Raw genomic sequence first — 17,780 nt, forward strand, 5'->3', positions numbered from 1 at the left:
CACATTTACATGGTGGGGGCTGGCCTGTTGCAATCACTCTGGGAGACTCCCTGATGAGCAGTTGTTGTTAGCTCCAGTCAAGTTGGCCCCTGACTCATGGGGACCCCATGCACGATGGAATGAAACACTACCTGGTCCTCTGCCATCCCCATTGTTGGTTATGGATGGGACCATTGTGATCCATGGGGTTTTCACTGGCTAATTTTTGGAAGTAGATCACCAGGCCTTTCTTCCTAGTCTTTCTTAGTCTAGAAGCTCTGCTGAAACCTGTTCAGCATCATAGCAACACCCAAGCTTCCATTGACAGATGGGTGGTGGCTGCAAAGCAAGAGACCAAGTGGCTTCTCTGTGTGCCCTGCTCGGGCTTCTCAGCTCCGTGCGAGCCTGGAGCTGGGGGCAGGTGGGGGAAAGCTGGAGGTAAAGGCAGACAGCCTGGAATAGCCTGGCTCACCTGTGGGCAGAGCTGGCATCCCCCAAAATGCTGCCCTGAGAGATTCTGAAGGAGCCACAATTAGACATTTGGTGCTTGGCTAGGTTCTCTCAAGGAGCATCGGTGCTCCATGCATTATCAGTTATTCATAATTTAGTGCAAAGTTATTGACCAGAGTCTCTGTGAAGAGGAAAGAAAGACAGAGTCCTGAAGGTGCCTGACTGTCTCCCCCTGCAAGGCCAGGGGCTGGGCTTTTATTTTTTATATTTACCCTAGTGCCTTACACAAAAGAGCCTCGGTGGCAGAGTGGTTAAGAGTTCAGTTGCTAAGTGAAAGGCTAGCGATTCGAGCTCACCAGCCACTCCGTGGGAGAAAGATGCGGCAGTCTGCTCCCGTAAAGATGACAGCCTTGGAACCCTATGGGCAGTTCTACTCTGTCCTACAGGGTCACTATGGGTCAGTATGGACTCGATGGCAATGGATTATGGCCTTACACAGTGCTGACTGTTACAGTGTGATGTTTCCTGAACTAACAGGTGGACTCCGAGTTGGAAAAATGGGGAGGCACAGAACAGGGAGGAGAGAGACGGGACCAAAAACCAAGTTCTAGAATTTTCAGAGAGGGCAGCATAGCCTGGTGCTGCCGAGAGAGAAGAGGTTTAAGCCGGAATCTTCCCATCGGGTAACCTTGTTTGTGAAATGGAGCTGGGCTACTCTGGCACTGGCAAGTTCTCAGCACAGCACTCACTGGTATTCTCAGTCCTGCCTTCGGCTGGGAAGTCCCTGTGCAGTGGCTAGCCACGTGCTGTGGAGAAGCCCTGGGCCTTAGACCCTGTGGTGAGACAAAGAAGGACCAGGCTTGGGTCCTTGCTCCACCTCCGCGTCCCTGCCCACTCGCAGGTCTTAGAGCTCTGGCACCCACTCACCCAGTGGTGGCTTGGGCCTGGGCCTCATTGCTGCGTGGCCTGGGTGTTTCGTAGCCTCGGACCAGCTCCCCCCACTGCGAAGGGTCTGTGAGAAAGCTGTGGCTGGGGGTGGACAGGTGATTGCAGAGAGGTGGCCCCTTTTAGGGCTCTCCGGTGAATTGAAAGAAAAAAATTGGTCACTTTCGCTAGTCCTACTTTTCAAAGCCTTATAATCCTCCCAGCCACCTCAGCGGTCACCTGCTCCTCCTGGGCAGGATGACGGGTAGGTTAAAGCTCTCTCTCGGCAGCTCGCCTCAGCAGCAGAGGTGGGGACCTTTGTTCTGACGGCCACACCTGACTTGTGGCTTCATTTCAACTGTTTCTGGGAAGGTGTGTGTATGGGTGAGTGATGTCTGTTTTATGAGACCACCACTTACCACCGAATGGATTCCAACTCACCGGGACCCAGGAAATCTCTCCTAAAAAGGCTTCGTAGCACTATTCTAAAAGGCCACAAGAGGGAGCTGCGGCCTTGCAAAATGGCCCAGGATGTCCTTGGATGCACAGTTTGCTCTCATCTCTGTGATAATAACTTCCTCACACTCTGCCTCTCTGAGGGTGTATCTTCTCATTTTCGTTTTCTGATTTCTTTATTACCTCCCGTTCAACCCTTGTTTTTAAGTATAATTACAAATTCATACTTTCAGAAGTCAAAATCACCTAGTCCAACTCTTCATTTTGTCACACACAAGACTGAGGCCCAGAAGCGTTAAGCCATGTACCTAAAGTCACATAGCTTCTCTTCTGAAACTGGCCACAAGATAGGCTGAAGTTTTTGTTTTTAATTATCAAATGTTTTAGGCTCTCTGTTTTTAATTTTAAAGTCCTAAAAAAGCTGAGCTTGTCGTTTCTGTTGTTTTAAGTGACCCTTTTTTTCTTTTTTTGTTGTGTGAAAGATTACTATTCAAGTCAGTTTCTCATACAAAAACTTATACACAGATTGTAACGTGACCCTAGTCACAGTCCATATAATGTGACAGCACAGTCCTCTCCACCCTGTATTCCCTGTGTCCATTCATGCAGCTCCTGTCCCCCTCTGCCTTCTCATCTCCCCTCCAGACAGGAGCTACTCACTTAGTCTCATGTGTCTACCTGAGCCGGGAAGCACATGCCTCACCAGTATCATTTTATGTCTTATAGTCAGTCTAATCTTTGTCTGAAGAGTTGGCTTCAGGAAGCTAACAGTTTTGGGCTAACAGAGAGTCTGGGGGTCATGTTCTCTGCGGTCCCTCCAGTCGCAGGCAGACCATTAAGCCTGGTCTTTTCACTAGAATTTGAGTTCTGCACCCCACTTTTCTCCTGCTCCATCAGGGACTCTCTGTTGCGTTTGGTGGTAGCCGGGCACCATCTAGTTCTTCTGGTTTCAGGCTGATGGAGTCTCTGGTTTATGTGGCCCTTTCGGTCTCTTCGGCTCATATTTTCCCTGTGCCTTTGGTGTTCTTCACTCTCCTTTGCTCCAGGTGGGCTGAGACCAATTGATTCATCTTAGATGGCTGCTTGCTAGCTTTTAAGACCCCAGACGCCACTCACCAAAGTGGGAAGCAGAACGTTTTCTTAATAAACTTTATCATGCCAATCGATCTAGATGTCCCCTGAAGCCATGGTCCCCAGACCCCCACCCCTGCTACTCTGTCCCTCAAAGTGTTGGGTTGTGTTCAGGAGACTTCTCAGATTTGGTTTAGCCCAGTTGTGCTGATTTCTCCTGTAGTGTGTTGCCCTTCCCTTCAACTAAGATAATTCTTGTCTACTATCTAGTTTGTAAATACCCTCCTCTCTCTCTCCCCACCCTCATAACCATCAAAAAATGTTTTCTTCTGTGTTTAAACCTTTGCTTGAGTTCTTATAATAGTGGTCTCATACAATATTTGTCCTTTTGCGACTGACTAATTTCACTCAGCATAATGTCTTCCAGATTCCTCCATGTTATGTTTCATGGATTCATCGTTGTTCTTTATCATTGCGTAGTATTCCATTGTGTGAATATACTATAATTTATTTACCTGTTCATCCCTTGATGGGCATCTTGGTTGTTGCTGTCTTTTTGCTATTGTGAACTGTGCTGCAATGAACAGGGATGTGCATATGTCTATTTGTGTGAGGGCTTTTATTTCTCCAGGATATATTCCAAGGAGTGGGATTGCTGGATCGTGTGGTAGTTCTATTTCTAGATTTTTAAGGAAGTGCCAAATTGATTTTCAAAGTGGTTGTACCATTTTATATTCCCACCAGCAGTGTATAAGTGTTCCAGTCTCTCCACTACCCCTCCAGTACTTTTTTTTAATTTTTATTGTGCTTTAAGTGAAAGTTTAGAAATCAAGTCAGTCTCTCACGCAAAAACTTACATATACCTTGCTACATACTCCCAGTTGCTCTCCCCCTAATAAGACAACCTGCTCCCTCCCTCTACTTTCTCTTTCTGTGTCCATTTTGCCAGCTTCTAACCCCCTCTACACTCTCTTCTCACCTCCAGGGAGGAGATGCCAACATAGTCTCAAGTGTCCACCTGATCCAAGAAGCTGATTCCTCACCAGCATCTGTCTCCAACCCATTGTCCAGTACAATCCAATCCCTCTCTGAATAGTTGGCTTTGGGAATGGTTCCTGTCCTGGGTCAACAGAAGGTCTGGGGGCCATGACCACCGGGGTCCTTCTAGTCTCAGTGAGACCATTAAGTCTGGTCTTTTTACGAGAATTTGGGGTCTGCATCCCATTGCTCTCATGCTCCCTCAGGGGTTCTCTGTTGTGTTCCCTGTTAGGGCAGTCATCGGTTGTAGCCGGGCACCATCTAGCTCTTCTGGTCTCAGGCGGATGTAGTCTCTGGTTTATGTGTCCATTTCTGTCTCCTGGGCTTGTAATTACCTTGTGTCCTAGGTGTTCTTCATTCTCCTCTGATCCAGGTGGGTTGAGACCTGTATCTCAACCTCTTATTCCCACCTGAATTTAGAGACCATCTGAAGAATAGATTTGACGCATTGAACACTGGTGACCGAAGACCAGATGAGTTGTGGAATGACATCGAGGACACCATACATGAAGAAAGCAAGAGGTCATTGAAAAGACAGGAAAGAAAGAAAAGACCAAGATGGATGTCGGAGGGGACTCTGAAACTTGCTCTCGAACGTTGAGTAGCTAAAGCAAAAGAAAGAATTGATGAAGTAAAAGAACGAACAGAAGATTTCAAACGGTGTCTCGAGAAGACAAAGTATTATAATGACATGTGCAAAGAGCTGGAGATGGGAAATCAAAAGGGAAGAACACGCTCGGCGTTTCTTAAGCTGAAAGAACTGAAGAAAAATTCAAGCCTCGAGTTGCAATAGTGAAGGATTCTATGGGGAAAATATTAAGCGACGCAGGCAGCATCAAAAGAAGATGGAAGGAATACATGAAGTCATTATACCAAAAAGGATTAGTCGATGTTCAGCCATTTCAAGAGGTGGCATGTGATCAGGAACCGATGGTACTGAAGGAAGAAGTCCAAGCTGCTCTGAAGGCATTGGCGAAAAACAAGGCTCCAGGAATCGATGGAATATCAATTGAGGTGTTTCAACAAACAGTTGCAGTGCTGGAGGTGCTCGCTCGTCTATGCCAAGAAATATGGAAGACAGCTTCTGGCCAACTGACTGGAAGAGATCCCAAGAAAGGTGATCCAATCGAATGTGGAAATTATAGAACAATATCGTTAATATCACACGCAAGCAAAATTTCGCTGAAGATCACTCAAAAACGGCTGCAGCGATATATAGACAGGGAACTGCCAGAAATTCAGGCCAGTTTCAGAAGAGGACATGGAACCAGGGGTATCACTGCTGATGTCAGATGGATCCTGGCCGAAAGCAGAGACTACCAGAAGGATGTTTACCTGTGTTTTATTGACTCTGAAAAGGCATTCGACTGTGTGGATCATAACAAATTATGGATAACATTTCGAAGAATGGGAATTCCGGAACACTTAATTGTGCTCATGAGGAACCTTTACATAGATTAAGAGACAGTTGTTCAGATAGAACAAGGGGATACTGATTGGTTTAAAGTCAAGAAAGGTGTGTGCCAGAGTTGTATTCTTTCACCATACCTATTCAATCTGTATGCTGAGCAAATAATCCAAGAAGCTGGACTATATGAAGAAGAACGGGGCATCAGGGTTGGAGGAAGACTCATTAACAACCTGTGTTATGCAGATGACACAACCTTGCTTGCTGAAAGTGAAGAGGACTTGAAGCACTTCCTAATGAAGATCAAAGACCACACCCTTCAGTATGGATTGCACCTCAACATAAAGAAAACAAAAATCCCCACAACTGGACCAATGAGCGACATCATGATAAATGGAGAAAAGATTGAAATTGTCAAGGATTTTATTTTACTTGGATCCATAATCAACAGCCATGGAAGCAGCAGTCAAGAAATCAAAAGACGCATTGTATTGGGTAAATCTGCTGCAAAGGACCTCTTGAAAGTGTTGAAGAGCAAAGAGGTCACCTTGAAGACTCAGGTGCGCCTGACCCAAGTCATGGTATTTTCAGTCTCATCATATGCATGTGAAAGCTGGACAATGAATAAGGAAGATCGAAGAAGAACTGACGCCTTTGAATTATGGTGTTGGTGAAGAATATTGAATATACCGTGGACTGCCATAAATCTGTCTTGGAAGAAGTACAACCAGAATGCTCCTTAAGAAGCAATGATAGTGAGACTGCGTCTTACATACTTTGGACATGTTGTCAAGAGGGTCAGTCTCTGGAGAAGGACTCATGCTTGGCAAAGTACAGGGTCAGCAGAAAAGAGGAAGACCCTAAATGAGGTGGATTGACACAGTGGCTGCAACAATGGGCTCAAGCATAACAACGATTGTAAGGGTGGCGCAGGACTGGGCAGTGTTTCATTCTGTTGTGCATGGGGTCACTATGAGTCGGAGCCGACTCGACGGCACCTAACAACAACAGATGGACGCTTGCTAAAATTTAAGACCCCAGATGCCTCTCTCCAAGGTGGGATGCAGAATGTTTTCTTAATAGATTTTATTATGCCAATTGACTTAGATGTCCCCTGAAACCATGGTCCCCAAACCCCTGCCCCTGCTACACTGGCCTTTGAAGCATTCCATTTATTCCAGAAACTTCTTTGCTTTTCATTTAGTCCAGTTGTGCTGACCTCACCTGTATTGTGTGTTTTTCTCATCACCTAAAGTAGTTCTTATCTGTTATCTAATTAGTGAATACCCCTCTCCCACCCTCCCTCTCTCCCCCTTCTCCTAACCATCAAAGAATATTTTGTTCTCTGTTTAAACTATTTCTTGAGTTCTTTTAACAGTTTTTTTTTTATAACAGTGGTCTTATACAATGTTTGTCCTTTTGCAACTGACTAATTTCACTCAGTATAATGCCTTCCAGATTCCTCCATATTATGAAATGTTTCACAGATTCATCACTGTTCTTTATCGATGCATAGTATTCCATTGTATGAATATATCATAATTTATTTATCCATTCATCTGTTGATGGGCACCTTGGTTGCTTCCATCTTTTTGCTATTGTAAACAGTGCTGCAACGAACATGGAAAGGCTCTTATTTCTCTAGGATATATTCCAAGGAGTGGGATTGCTGGATTGTATGGTAGTTCAATTTCTAGCTTTTTAAGGAACCGCCAAATCGATTTCCAAAGTGGTTGCACCATTTTACATTCCCACCAGCAGAGTAGAAGTGTTCCAATCTCTCCACAGCCTCTCCAAGATTTATTGTTTTCTGTTTTTTGGATTAATGCCAGTCTTGTTGTGGTGAGATGGTATCTCAGTGTAGTTTTGATCTGCATTTCTCTAATGGCTAATGATCTTGAGCATTTCCTCATGTATCTGTTAGCTACCTGAATGTCTTCTTTAGTGAAGTGTCTGTTCATGTCTTTTGCCCATTTTTTTTAATTGGGCTATTTGTCTTTTTGCAGTTGAGTTTTTGCAGTATCATGTAGATTTTAGAGATCAGGCGCTGATCAGAAATGTAATAGCTAAAAACTTTTTCCCAGCCTGTAGGTAATCTATTTACTCTTTTGGTGAAGTCTTTGGATGAGCATAGGTGTTTGATTTTTAGGGGCTCCCAGTTATGTGCTTTTTTCTTCTGTATTGTTAATATTGTTTTTTATACTGTTAAGCCATGTATTAGGGCTCCTAATTTTTCCCTATTTTTTCTTCCATGATCTTTATTGTTTTAGATTTTATATTTAGGTCTTTGATCCATCTTGAGCTCGTTTTTGTGCACGGAGTGAGGTATGGGTCTTGTTTCATTTTTTTGCAGATGGATATCCAGTTATGCCAGCACCATTTGTTAAAAAGATTGTCTTTTCCTCGTTTAACTGTTTTGGGGCCTTTGTCGAATATCATCTACTCATATGTGGATGGATTTATGTCTGGATTCTCAATTCTGTTCCATTGGTCTATGTATTTGTTGTTGTACCAGTACCAGGCTGTTTTGACTACTGTAGTGGTGTAATAGTTTCTAAAATCAGGTGGAGTAAGGCCTCCCACTTTGTTCTTTTTCAGTAATGCTTTACTTATCCAGGGGCCCTTTCTCTTCCATATGAATTTGGTGGTTTGTTTCTCCATCTCATTAAAGAACGTCATGGGAATTTGGACTGAAATTGCATTAAATGTATAGATCACTTTTAGTAGAATAGACGTTTTTATAATGTTAAGTCTTCCTAGCCATGAGCAAGGTGTGTTTTTCTACTTATGTAGGTCTCTTTTGGTTTCTTGCAGAAGTGTATTGTAGTTTTCTTTGTATAATAAGTCTTTTACATCTTTGATAAGATTTATTCCTAAGTGTTTTATCTTCTTGGGGGCTACTGTAAATGGTATTGATTTGGTGATTTCCTCTTCGATGTTCTTTTTGTTAGTATGGAGGAATCCAAGTGATTTTTGTATGTTTATCTTGTATCCTGATATACTGCTGAACTCTTCTATTAGTTTCGGTAGTTTTCTTGAGGATTCCTTAGGGTTTTCTGTGTATAAGATCATGTCATCTGCAAATAGAGATAATTTTACTTCTTCCTTGCCAATCTGGATGCCCTTTTTTTCTTTGTCTAGCCTAATTGCTCTGGCTAGGACTTCCAGCACAATGTTGAATAAGAGTGTTGATAAAGGGCATCCTTGTCTGGTTCCCGATCTCAAGGGGAATGCTTTCAGGCTCTCTCCATTTAGGATGGTGTTGGGTGTTGGCTTTGTATAAATGCCCTTTATTATGTTGAGGAATTTTCCTTCTATTCCTATTTTGCTGAGAGTTTTTATCATGAATGGCTGCTGAACTTTGTCAAATGCCTTTTCTGCATCAATGGATAAAATCATGTGATTCTTGTTTTTCATTTTATTTATATGATGGATTACATTAATTGTTTTTCTAGTGCCTCCAATACTTATTATTTTGTGTTTTTTTGATGAATCCTAGCCTTGTTGGGGTGAGATGGTATGCCATTGTATTAAGTGGCTCTTAAATGATTTCATTTTCCTTGTCTGGTAGAGACCATTGGCAGGGTAGATTGGTGGCAGGGCTCTGGGTTTGGGCACAATGCTCTGAGGATAAAGGAGTCACAAATATGGATCTTCAAGAATCTTAGGCTTCCTTCTCTCCTCCAACTTGAGAGAAAGTGCGCATGGGAAACGAGTGATTCTACTTGAAACAAACCCGTGAATTTTCCATCCCCTTCTTTGTCTTTAGTAATGAGATGCTTAGGTGTTCCAACCCGTGTCATTTCCAATTTCCGGTCCGCACACAACATGGATGGGAACCTGACTGTCGACACCTACTATGACCGAAGCGCCGAGATGCTGCCGACTCAGAGGCGAGACAAAATATGGTAGGGTACACTGTCTCCAGCCAGGTCTCTGTCGTACTCCAGGTAGTTGATCTAGTTCTGGCCCTTGAGGTGGTACTGCTCCGTGCATTGCTGGCTGCTCAGAGGATAATTCACCAGACTCAGAGGCTGCTCGGGTTCATTAGACCATCAAAGTAAACTCATTTCAAAGATAGATGACTAGGGGATAATATTCAGAAGCCAGTGACCAAATAAATATACCGTGTCTTCCGAACACTGAACTCACTACCTATATTCGTATCACTCTTCTTTCTCCAAGTCTTTCTGTTTGTGCCATTCTGTTTCCCTGCCACGAGCAGAGCCTGGCACTTGCTGCCTCTGTGTCTCTCTTCCTGTCTCTCTTGACGTCTTGCCCTCCCTGCCGTACACCCTCTCTGAGCATGTGTGTGTGTGCGTGCATGCGTGTGCGTGTGTGTGCCTGTGTGCGTGCGTGTGTGTGCATGTGTGCTTGCGTGTGTGTGTGTGTATGTGTGTCCCTTTATGTTGCCTCTCTCGTCTCCTGCCCTGGCTTCTTTCTCCTCTGCTCTACCCCAGATCTGGTTTCCTGTGTTTCCATTTCCAGCCAGTTTCTAGGTAAGCCCTTTGAGTTACATGAGAACTAACTGCTATAAAGGACATTATTAGTTCGATTGGCAAACTGAGAGACAAGTAATTAGATCAAAGTCTTGTATCAATATTAAATTTACCGAGGGTGCTGCCTGTGTGGGGGATATAAGAGAAGATCCCTAGTCTTAGGAAATGCACACTGAATTATTTAGGGATAAAAGGCCGTGATGGTTTCAACTTGCTCTCAAATAGTTCAGAAAAAAAATACATGTGTCGGTATCCATATCTATATAAAAACAAATGATAAAGCAAATGGGGCAAAATGTGAGCAGTAGGCTAATTGGGGGTTTAGGTGTTCCTTGTACTCTTCTTGCAACTTGATTGTAAGCTTGAAACGATTTCTAAATAAAAGGGAAAAGAAGAAGCAACGACACAGGGCACTTGGTGTAGTGTGTGGAAAACCCTCGGAAAATATGAGTGCTTCTCTTTGTCCTCCCTTATGCAGGAATTTCCATGTCTGGAATGAGTGCTGGATGATCCGGAAAGATCTCCCGCCAGGACACAATGGGTGGCAGGTTCTGGACCCCACTCCCCAGCAAACCAGCAGTGGTGAGTGAAGGCAGTGTAGAAGGCCTTGGCCCCGTAGGGGGCTGATGAGGGTGATTGGCCATGACAGCAGGAATCCCCTCCCCACTGCCCCTATCCCTACCCTGCCCCTACCTCCCACAGCCTCGACCAGCCACCCCTGCTCGTGAGCAACCATGTTCCACAACTCTTGTTCTGTCATCCACAGGGCTATTTTGCTGCGGCCCTGCCTCTGTGAAGGCTGTCAAGGAAGGGGAGGTCCACCTTCCCTATGACACCTCATTTGTGTATGCTGAGGTGAATGCCGACGAAGTCATTTGGCTCCTTGGGGATGGTCAGGCCCAGGAAATCCTGGCTCACAACATCAGTTCCATTGGGAAGGAAATCAGCACCAAGATGATAGGGTCAGACCAGCGTCAGAACATCACCAGCTCCTACAAGTACCCGGAAGGTGCCTGGGGCCCCAGGGACTCTGGGGGTCACTTTCTTTGTGCTGCTTCCCAACGAGATGGCTCCCAGGTTAAAACCACCACACAATCACCTCCTGTCCTCACAGTGAACCCCCAGAAGATTTAGCAAATAAAAGTATAAGGTGCCCAGGTAAATTTGAATTTCAGATACATTTAGATAAATGAACAATTTTTTTTAGTACAAGTATGTCCCAAATATTGCATGGACATACTTATACTAAAAAGTATTGTTTATCTGAAATTCAAATTTAGAACTGGGTATAATTTTTTAGTATGTCTCAGATATTGCATATGATGTACTTACACTAAAAATTATCCATTGTTTATCTGAAATGCCAATTTTCCTGGACAGCCTATATTTTATCTAGCAACCTATTCTAGAGTCACATCTTTGTCCATGGCAGTGGACATGGCAGGATGCGGGAAGGTGGATATTCAAGGGCGAAAAGAACCCCTGGGCCTGTGGACACGAGTGGAGAGCGCCTGGGTGTAGTCAGGCTGCCTGAGGACTAATGAAGGCTCTGCCAAGTTCTAGCTGTGTAAACCTGGACACGTTCTTACCCTCTTTGCGCCTCTACTTTCTCAGCTGTAAAATGGGATAACAGTAATAGCAGCTACCTCAAAGGGCTGTTGTGAGGCCATGAGTCAATAACCTCTGGCACATGGTACCTGCTCTGGAGAAGTTCACAGTTTGGGGTAGACTTAGGCTAAGCCTATATGTTAATTAGCTCCCAGGTGCAAGAGGTGAGGCTCTATTTAAGAGGCTTGAGCATGTGTTTTAGAAGTGAAGACACTGATAGGGGAGAGAAGCCTGTGGCTCTGATAATAACGACAGTGATGCTGCTGGTGACATTGAGGACAGTACCATGCTGACTGCATTACATTCAGCCATGTATTTAATCCTTTTTTTTTTTTTTTTGGCAACTCTGTGAGGTAAGCAGAAACCCTGGTGGCATAGTGGTTAAGTGCTACGGCTGCTAACCAAAAGGTTGGCAGTTCGAATCCACCAGGTGCTCCTTGGAAGCCCTATGGGGCTGTTCTACTCTGTCCTATAAGGTCGCAATGAGTCAGAATTGACTCGACAGCAACGGGTTTGGTTTTGTTTTTTTTTATGAGATGAGCAGGTGAATTTCCTGTGTTATAGATGACAGAACTGAGTGCCAAGAGATTAAAGAATTGTGATAGAGCAGGATTTGAACTCAGAACTGAGCAACACCAAGCTCAGATTCTCAGCCATGATGTTGTATTGCCTCCCTACCAGCTATGCACACGGTCAGGGCTTTGCGAGGGGAGTTGGGAGTTGCTGGATGGCTTGTTACCTGAAGAAGGTCACCGATCTTTTTGACACCTCACCACTGATGTCTTTCCTGGACCTCCTATCCCCCAGGATCCCCTGAGGAGCGGTCTGTATTCATGAAGGCCTCCAGAAGAATGCTGGGCCCAGGAAGGGCCTCCTCACCCTTCCTGGATCTGCTGGGGTCCGGCATGGAGAATCAGCCGGCACAGCTGCAACTCCACCTGGCTAGGACGCCTGAGTGGGGCCAGGACCTGCTGCTGACGCTTCGTGTCCGGAGGGTGCCAGACAGAGCCCACCCCCAGGGCCCTATCCGGCTGGTGCTGCGCTTCTGTGCACAGGCCATGCTGCATGGGGGAGGCACACAGGAACCCCTTTGGAGGCAAGTGGTGCACTTGAATCTGGATGTTGGACAAGGTGAGTATGAGGCAGGCCTGAGACAGCACTATAGGGAGAGCTTCAGGGACAAGAACAAAGCTGGGCTGGCCTGCATGTCACCAGAGACACTGCCACCTACACGCACACACACATATTACAGAGCAGTGACCTCTGGACAGTCTGTGCAGGGTAAACTGTCTCTCTCTCTCACATACACACACACATTCTTACACACATGTAGACTCACACATGCAGTTTCTCACATACTAACAATTTTTTCCTCTCACTCATGCATACACATTCTCTCTCTTTCTCATGCTGAAAGGCCATTCCCTGAACTCAGGATGTTTTTGTCTCTGTTTAGAGTCACAGTGGCCGCTTCTGCTTCCCTACCACAATTACAGAAACAGGCTGACGGATGAAAAACTGCTCCGTGTGTCTGGCATCGCTGAGGTTGAGGAGACAGGGAGGTCCATGCTGGTTGTGAAAGATATCTCTCTGGAGCCTCCCCACTTATCTATTGAGGTAAGGCTCCTTGGCAGAGTCGGGGCCCAGGGCTCTCTTACTAACCCAGCATTTGTGGAGCCCCTGTCAAGGGATGGGAGCCCACGTGAATAGACACAGTCCTGCCTTCCAACAACCGACGATGAAAGCGCAGTGTGGGGTGGTCTCTTGCAGCTCTGTACAGAGCAAGGGTGGGTATGAAGGCTTCTCAGGGGAGGTGAAACTTGCAAAAGACGCACAGAGGCCCAGCACAGGTACAGCGAGAAGAGGATGAGGACAGAGGCATTTCAAGTAAGGAACTCGTTCAGCAAAGCAAAGAGACGCTAAAGGCAGTGCCTGGAAGGTGGAGCAGAGAGGGCAGATTTGAGAGATACGTCAGGTCAAATTCAGAAGGTGACCGGTGATAAGATGGGGGAGACAAGGAAGAGGGAAACAAATGAGTGGTGAGACCAATGTCTGGTTCCAATGCCTGAGGAGCTGGTGAGGCCATTAAAGGAGAGGGATGGCAGGTGGAGGCAGGGTTAACGGGGATGGGCAGATACTGTTCCCCATCTCCTGTTGCTGAGATTGTCCTTCCCCTGAAGCCTCTCCCCACCTCCCCATCCCTTTCTGGAAGACCTTGCCCACTGCCTAATCCAAGGCTGGTGCTGCACCTGGGGGCCATCAGCAGCACCCCCACCTCCGTATCATAAATCACCTGGCCTGCCTGGCAGTTTTCACCTGGGTACACCATCACAATGTGGGGCCGGAGGATGCCCGGCAGCCTCTGTAGTGGGGCTGAGAATGGGCAGAATCAGAAGTGCAGATACAAGTCTGGCGCTGAGGTGAGAGCCCTGCCCATTACCTCAGAGCCCTGGTTACAGCCAGATCCTGATGCAAACAGATCAGATGCCAAGGAGGCTATCGACTGGTCCCCAGTGGTGAGGGCCCTGGGCTGCCTTGGGTGGCTATGCTGGATTCCAGAGTTACTTTCACCTGTTCTACTTTGACACCCTCGTTAGGGTCCAGGGGATTTGGTTCTTTCATTTGAATCCTGGAGAAGTCAGGGTGTGCCCTTCCTTCGCCTTGATTCTCTGGCTGAGGCAGGACTTGCCTCCAGTATCACCGGGGTGGTTGGAACTCATTCCGGTTCAACACAGGTATACCGAACAGCCAGCATGGGGCTGTCACTGGGCTAGGCGCTGGGGCTCCAGAAATGAGTATGACAGAATCTTTGCCTCCCACTGACAGGACCCCCGGACATACCCCATGACATAGCGATTACCTGAAACACCTGGAAAAAGGCAGCGTGTACTGCAGCTGTATCTGAAGACAGAGCAGCATGGCGAAAGACTCTGGGCTGGGGCCTCAGACACCTGGCTCAGGCCTTGGCTCTGCTGTTAACACATCATGTGACCTTGGTCTCGGTGTCCTCATTTGCAGAATGAAAGGGTGGAATGACACTAACGGTGGCATGTAGATGGCCCACATGACACCACCTTCTTATTCCATGCCTGTGACAGACATTGCTAACCAATCATGAAGCTCTCTGACTCTGGGTTTGTCCTGGAGATTCTTTTTAACATAGAATTCCTGTTACCCACCATTAACCAATTGGAGCTGACACTTAGGTTGAAATCTAGTTGCCATCCTGAGCTAGATGGTAGGGAGGGAAACAGGTTTCAACTTCCAATTCCCAATTGGTGGTGGCTTCCTGAAGTATTGTGACCTTCTAAGACATGCCAGGATATGTGTTAACCTTGCATGCTCTCAGCTCATGTTCTCTCCCAGCTGTAGCATCTCAGCTCTAAGTAGCAGTGCCCAGAATGACTCTGTCTTCTCTCTATGCAGGTGTCTGAGAGGGCTGAGGTGGGCAAGGCATTGAGAGTCCACATCTCCCTCACCAATAATCAAATGGAGCCTCTGAGTAACTGCACGATGGTGCTGGAGGGAAGTGGCCTCATTGATGGGCAGATATCAAAAAGGTAAGTAACGCTGCATGTCCACCTCTCTTGCTCCGGTCTCTGATGGGGGAAGGGCATGCTCTCAGACCATAGACTATCTTGTCTCCTGGCCGGTGCCTCCTCGCCCCCACTCCCCCACTCTCCTCAGGGTACTGGAGGGTGGGAGGTACCACCCAGAGGGGAATAATCTGAAATCACACCACCTACCCAAGAGGCTACTCCCCAAGGCTCTAACAGGCCCTTTTGGACTTTCAGCCTTGGGACTCTAGTGGCTGGACGCACCCTTGAAATTCAACTGGACCTCTACCCCATTAAAGCTGGACCCCGCCAGCTACAAGTCCTCATCAGCAGCAACGAGGTCAAGGAGATCAAGGGCTACAGGGACATCCTTGTCACTGCAGCTGGGTCTTCCTGATGCTCTCTAACGCCCAGTCCTCCCTGTTCTTGGCTGCTCCTGAATGGGTTATCTTCATTCCACTTCTGCTCCTCCTCATCTGCCTGGGAGTGAGTGAGCTCTGTCAGAGCCATTGTGCTCTTGGGAGAAGACAATAAAGACATCTTATTTAGCCCGGTGTTCTCTCTCCTGTGTTAACAAGCCACTACTTACTACTGGCTGGTCCTCTGGGCCTGGCTGCCTGCCATATGGCAGGTCCCTTCCCTCTCTTCCTGTTTTCTCCTCCCTTAAAGACTCCATCCACACAAAAGGCCCATCACAATAAAACAACAGTTGCTGTAAAGTTGATTCTAACTCACAGCTACCTCATGTGTGTCAAAGAACTGTGTGTTCCATATGGTTTTCTTTTATCTATCTATCTATCATCTATTTATTTATTTATTTTTGTACTTTAGATGAAGGTTTACAGAACAAACTAGTTTCTCATCAAACAGTACACACACTGTTCTATGACACTGGTTAACAATCCCACAACATGTCAACACTCTCCCTTCTCAACCCTGGGTTCCCCTACTGCCAGTTTTCCTGTTCCTTCCTGCCTTCCAGTCCCCGCCCCAGGGCTGGTACGCCCCTTTAGTCTTGTTTTGTTTCATGGGCCTGTTCAATCTTTGGCTGAAGGCTGAATCTCAGGAGTGGCCCCATTACTGAGCTGAAAGGGTGTCCAGGGGCTATATTCTCAGGGTTTCTGTAGTCTCTGTCAGGCCAGCAAGTCTGGTCTTTCTTTTTGAGTTAGAATTTTGTTCTGTATTTTTCTCTAGCTCTGTCTGGGACCCTCTATTGTGATCCCTGTTAGATCAGTCAGTGATGGTAGCCTGGCATCATCTAGTTTTACTGGACTCAGTCTGTTGGAGGCTCTGTTAGATGTGGTCTATCAGTCCTTTGGACTAATCTTCCCCTTGTATGTTTAGTTTTCTTCATTCTTCCTTGCTCCCGAAGGGGTGAGACTAGTGGAGTATCCTAGATGGCCGCTCAAAGGCTTTTAAGGCCCCAGACACTATTCACCAAAGTAGAATGTAGAGCATGTTTTTTGTAAACTATATTATGGCAATTGAGCTAGATGTTCCCTAGGACCGTGGTCCCCATGGCCCTCAGCCCAGCAATTCAGTCCCTCAGGGAGTTTGGATGTGTCTATGGAGCTACCACGACCTAGCCCCTTACAGGTTGTACTGGCTTCCCCACTATTGTGTACTGTCTTACCCTTCACCAAAGTTTCCACTTATCTATTGTCTATGAAGTGTTTTTCCATCTCCACCCCACCCCTCCCCTCCCTCTTAACTATTAAAGATCGTTTCTTTTTGTGTGTAAACCTTTTCATGAGTTTTTACAGTAGTGGTCTCATACAATATTTGTCCTTTTGTGATTGACTTATTTCACTCAGCATAATGCCCTCCAGATTTGTCCATGTGATAAGATGCCTCACAGATTCATCGTTGTTCTTTATTGGTGGGAATACTCCACCGTATGTATGTACCACAGTTTGATTATCCACTCATCTATTGATGGGCATCTAGATTGTTTCCATCTTTTTGCTATTGTGAACAATGCTGCAGTGAACATGGGTGTGCATATGTCTATTCATGTGACAACTCTTATTTCTCTAAGATATATTCCTAGGAGTGGGATTGCTGGATCATATGGTATTTCTATTTCTAGCTTTCTAAGGAAGGACCATATCTTTTTCTAAAATGTTTGTATCATTGTCATTCCCACCATCAGCTGGATTGTTTTGCAGGTCTGGACCAGGCTCAGCTGATCTTGGCTGGGCTCAGCCATGCATCTGCGGTAAACTTCCATGTCATTCAGGGTCTGGTTGATCTACACTGGCCCAACTGGGATGGCTTGTTTCTGTTCCGTGTTGCCTCTCATCCTCTAGCAAGATAGCAAGGGTTTATTCACATGGCAGTTGGGCAGGGGTCCAAAAATGTTGTAGCAGTCTTCAAGGTCTAGGCTCAGAATCTTCTCAATGTCACTTCTGCCACATTCTATTGTCCAAAAAAGTCACAAGGCAGTTCAAATTCAAGGCGTGGGGAAATTCTTGATGAGAGGAGCTGCAAAATTCATATTTATACTGCAAAGTATGTGAATACAGGCAGGGCTGAAGAATAGTGGCCATTGTTGTGATTCAGCAAACCTTGGTTGGGTCTTATGTCTACTATTTGGGTAGGGGAGGGCTGGTCAATTTCATACTCCCCCTAAGAGTAAACACAATGGGGGGAAGTTAGTTCCCAAAAGGAGATTAGATTGATGGAGAGATGAATACATGATGATCAAAGCATGATATTGTTGCTCACAGGTTTCTTTCCAGCTTTAGGAATCTAAGTCTCTGGTGACTCTGCCCCTAAAGAATCCAAGAC

At 46.0% G+C, this 17,780-nt stretch overlaps 1 protein-coding gene across 1 annotated transcript in view; it reads left to right on the forward strand.

The window, feature by feature from the left end:
• TGM7 (transglutaminase 7) overlaps positions 1-15,387 on the forward strand; it is a 30,611-nt gene extending 15,224 nt beyond the window's left edge. The window contains exons 7-13 of the mRNA XM_049898987.1: positions 9,096-9,234; positions 10,304-10,407; positions 10,592-10,834; positions 12,241-12,564; positions 12,890-13,050; positions 14,860-14,993; positions 15,228-15,387. Coding sequence (XP_049754944.1) covers positions 9,096-9,234; positions 10,304-10,407; positions 10,592-10,834; positions 12,241-12,564; positions 12,890-13,050; positions 14,860-14,993; positions 15,228-15,387 — 1,265 coding nt within the window. The remainder of the gene's footprint in view (positions 1-9,095; positions 9,235-10,303; positions 10,408-10,591; positions 10,835-12,240; positions 12,565-12,889; positions 13,051-14,859; positions 14,994-15,227) is intronic.
• Positions 15,388-17,780: the final 2,393 nt, after the last annotated feature.

The sequence above is a fragment of the Elephas maximus genome, chromosome 10 (genome assembly GCF_024166365.1).
Source record: "Elephas maximus indicus isolate mEleMax1 chromosome 10, mEleMax1 primary haplotype, whole genome shotgun sequence".
In the NCBI taxonomy this organism is placed as follows: domain Eukaryota; kingdom Metazoa; phylum Chordata; class Mammalia; order Proboscidea; family Elephantidae; genus Elephas; species Elephas maximus.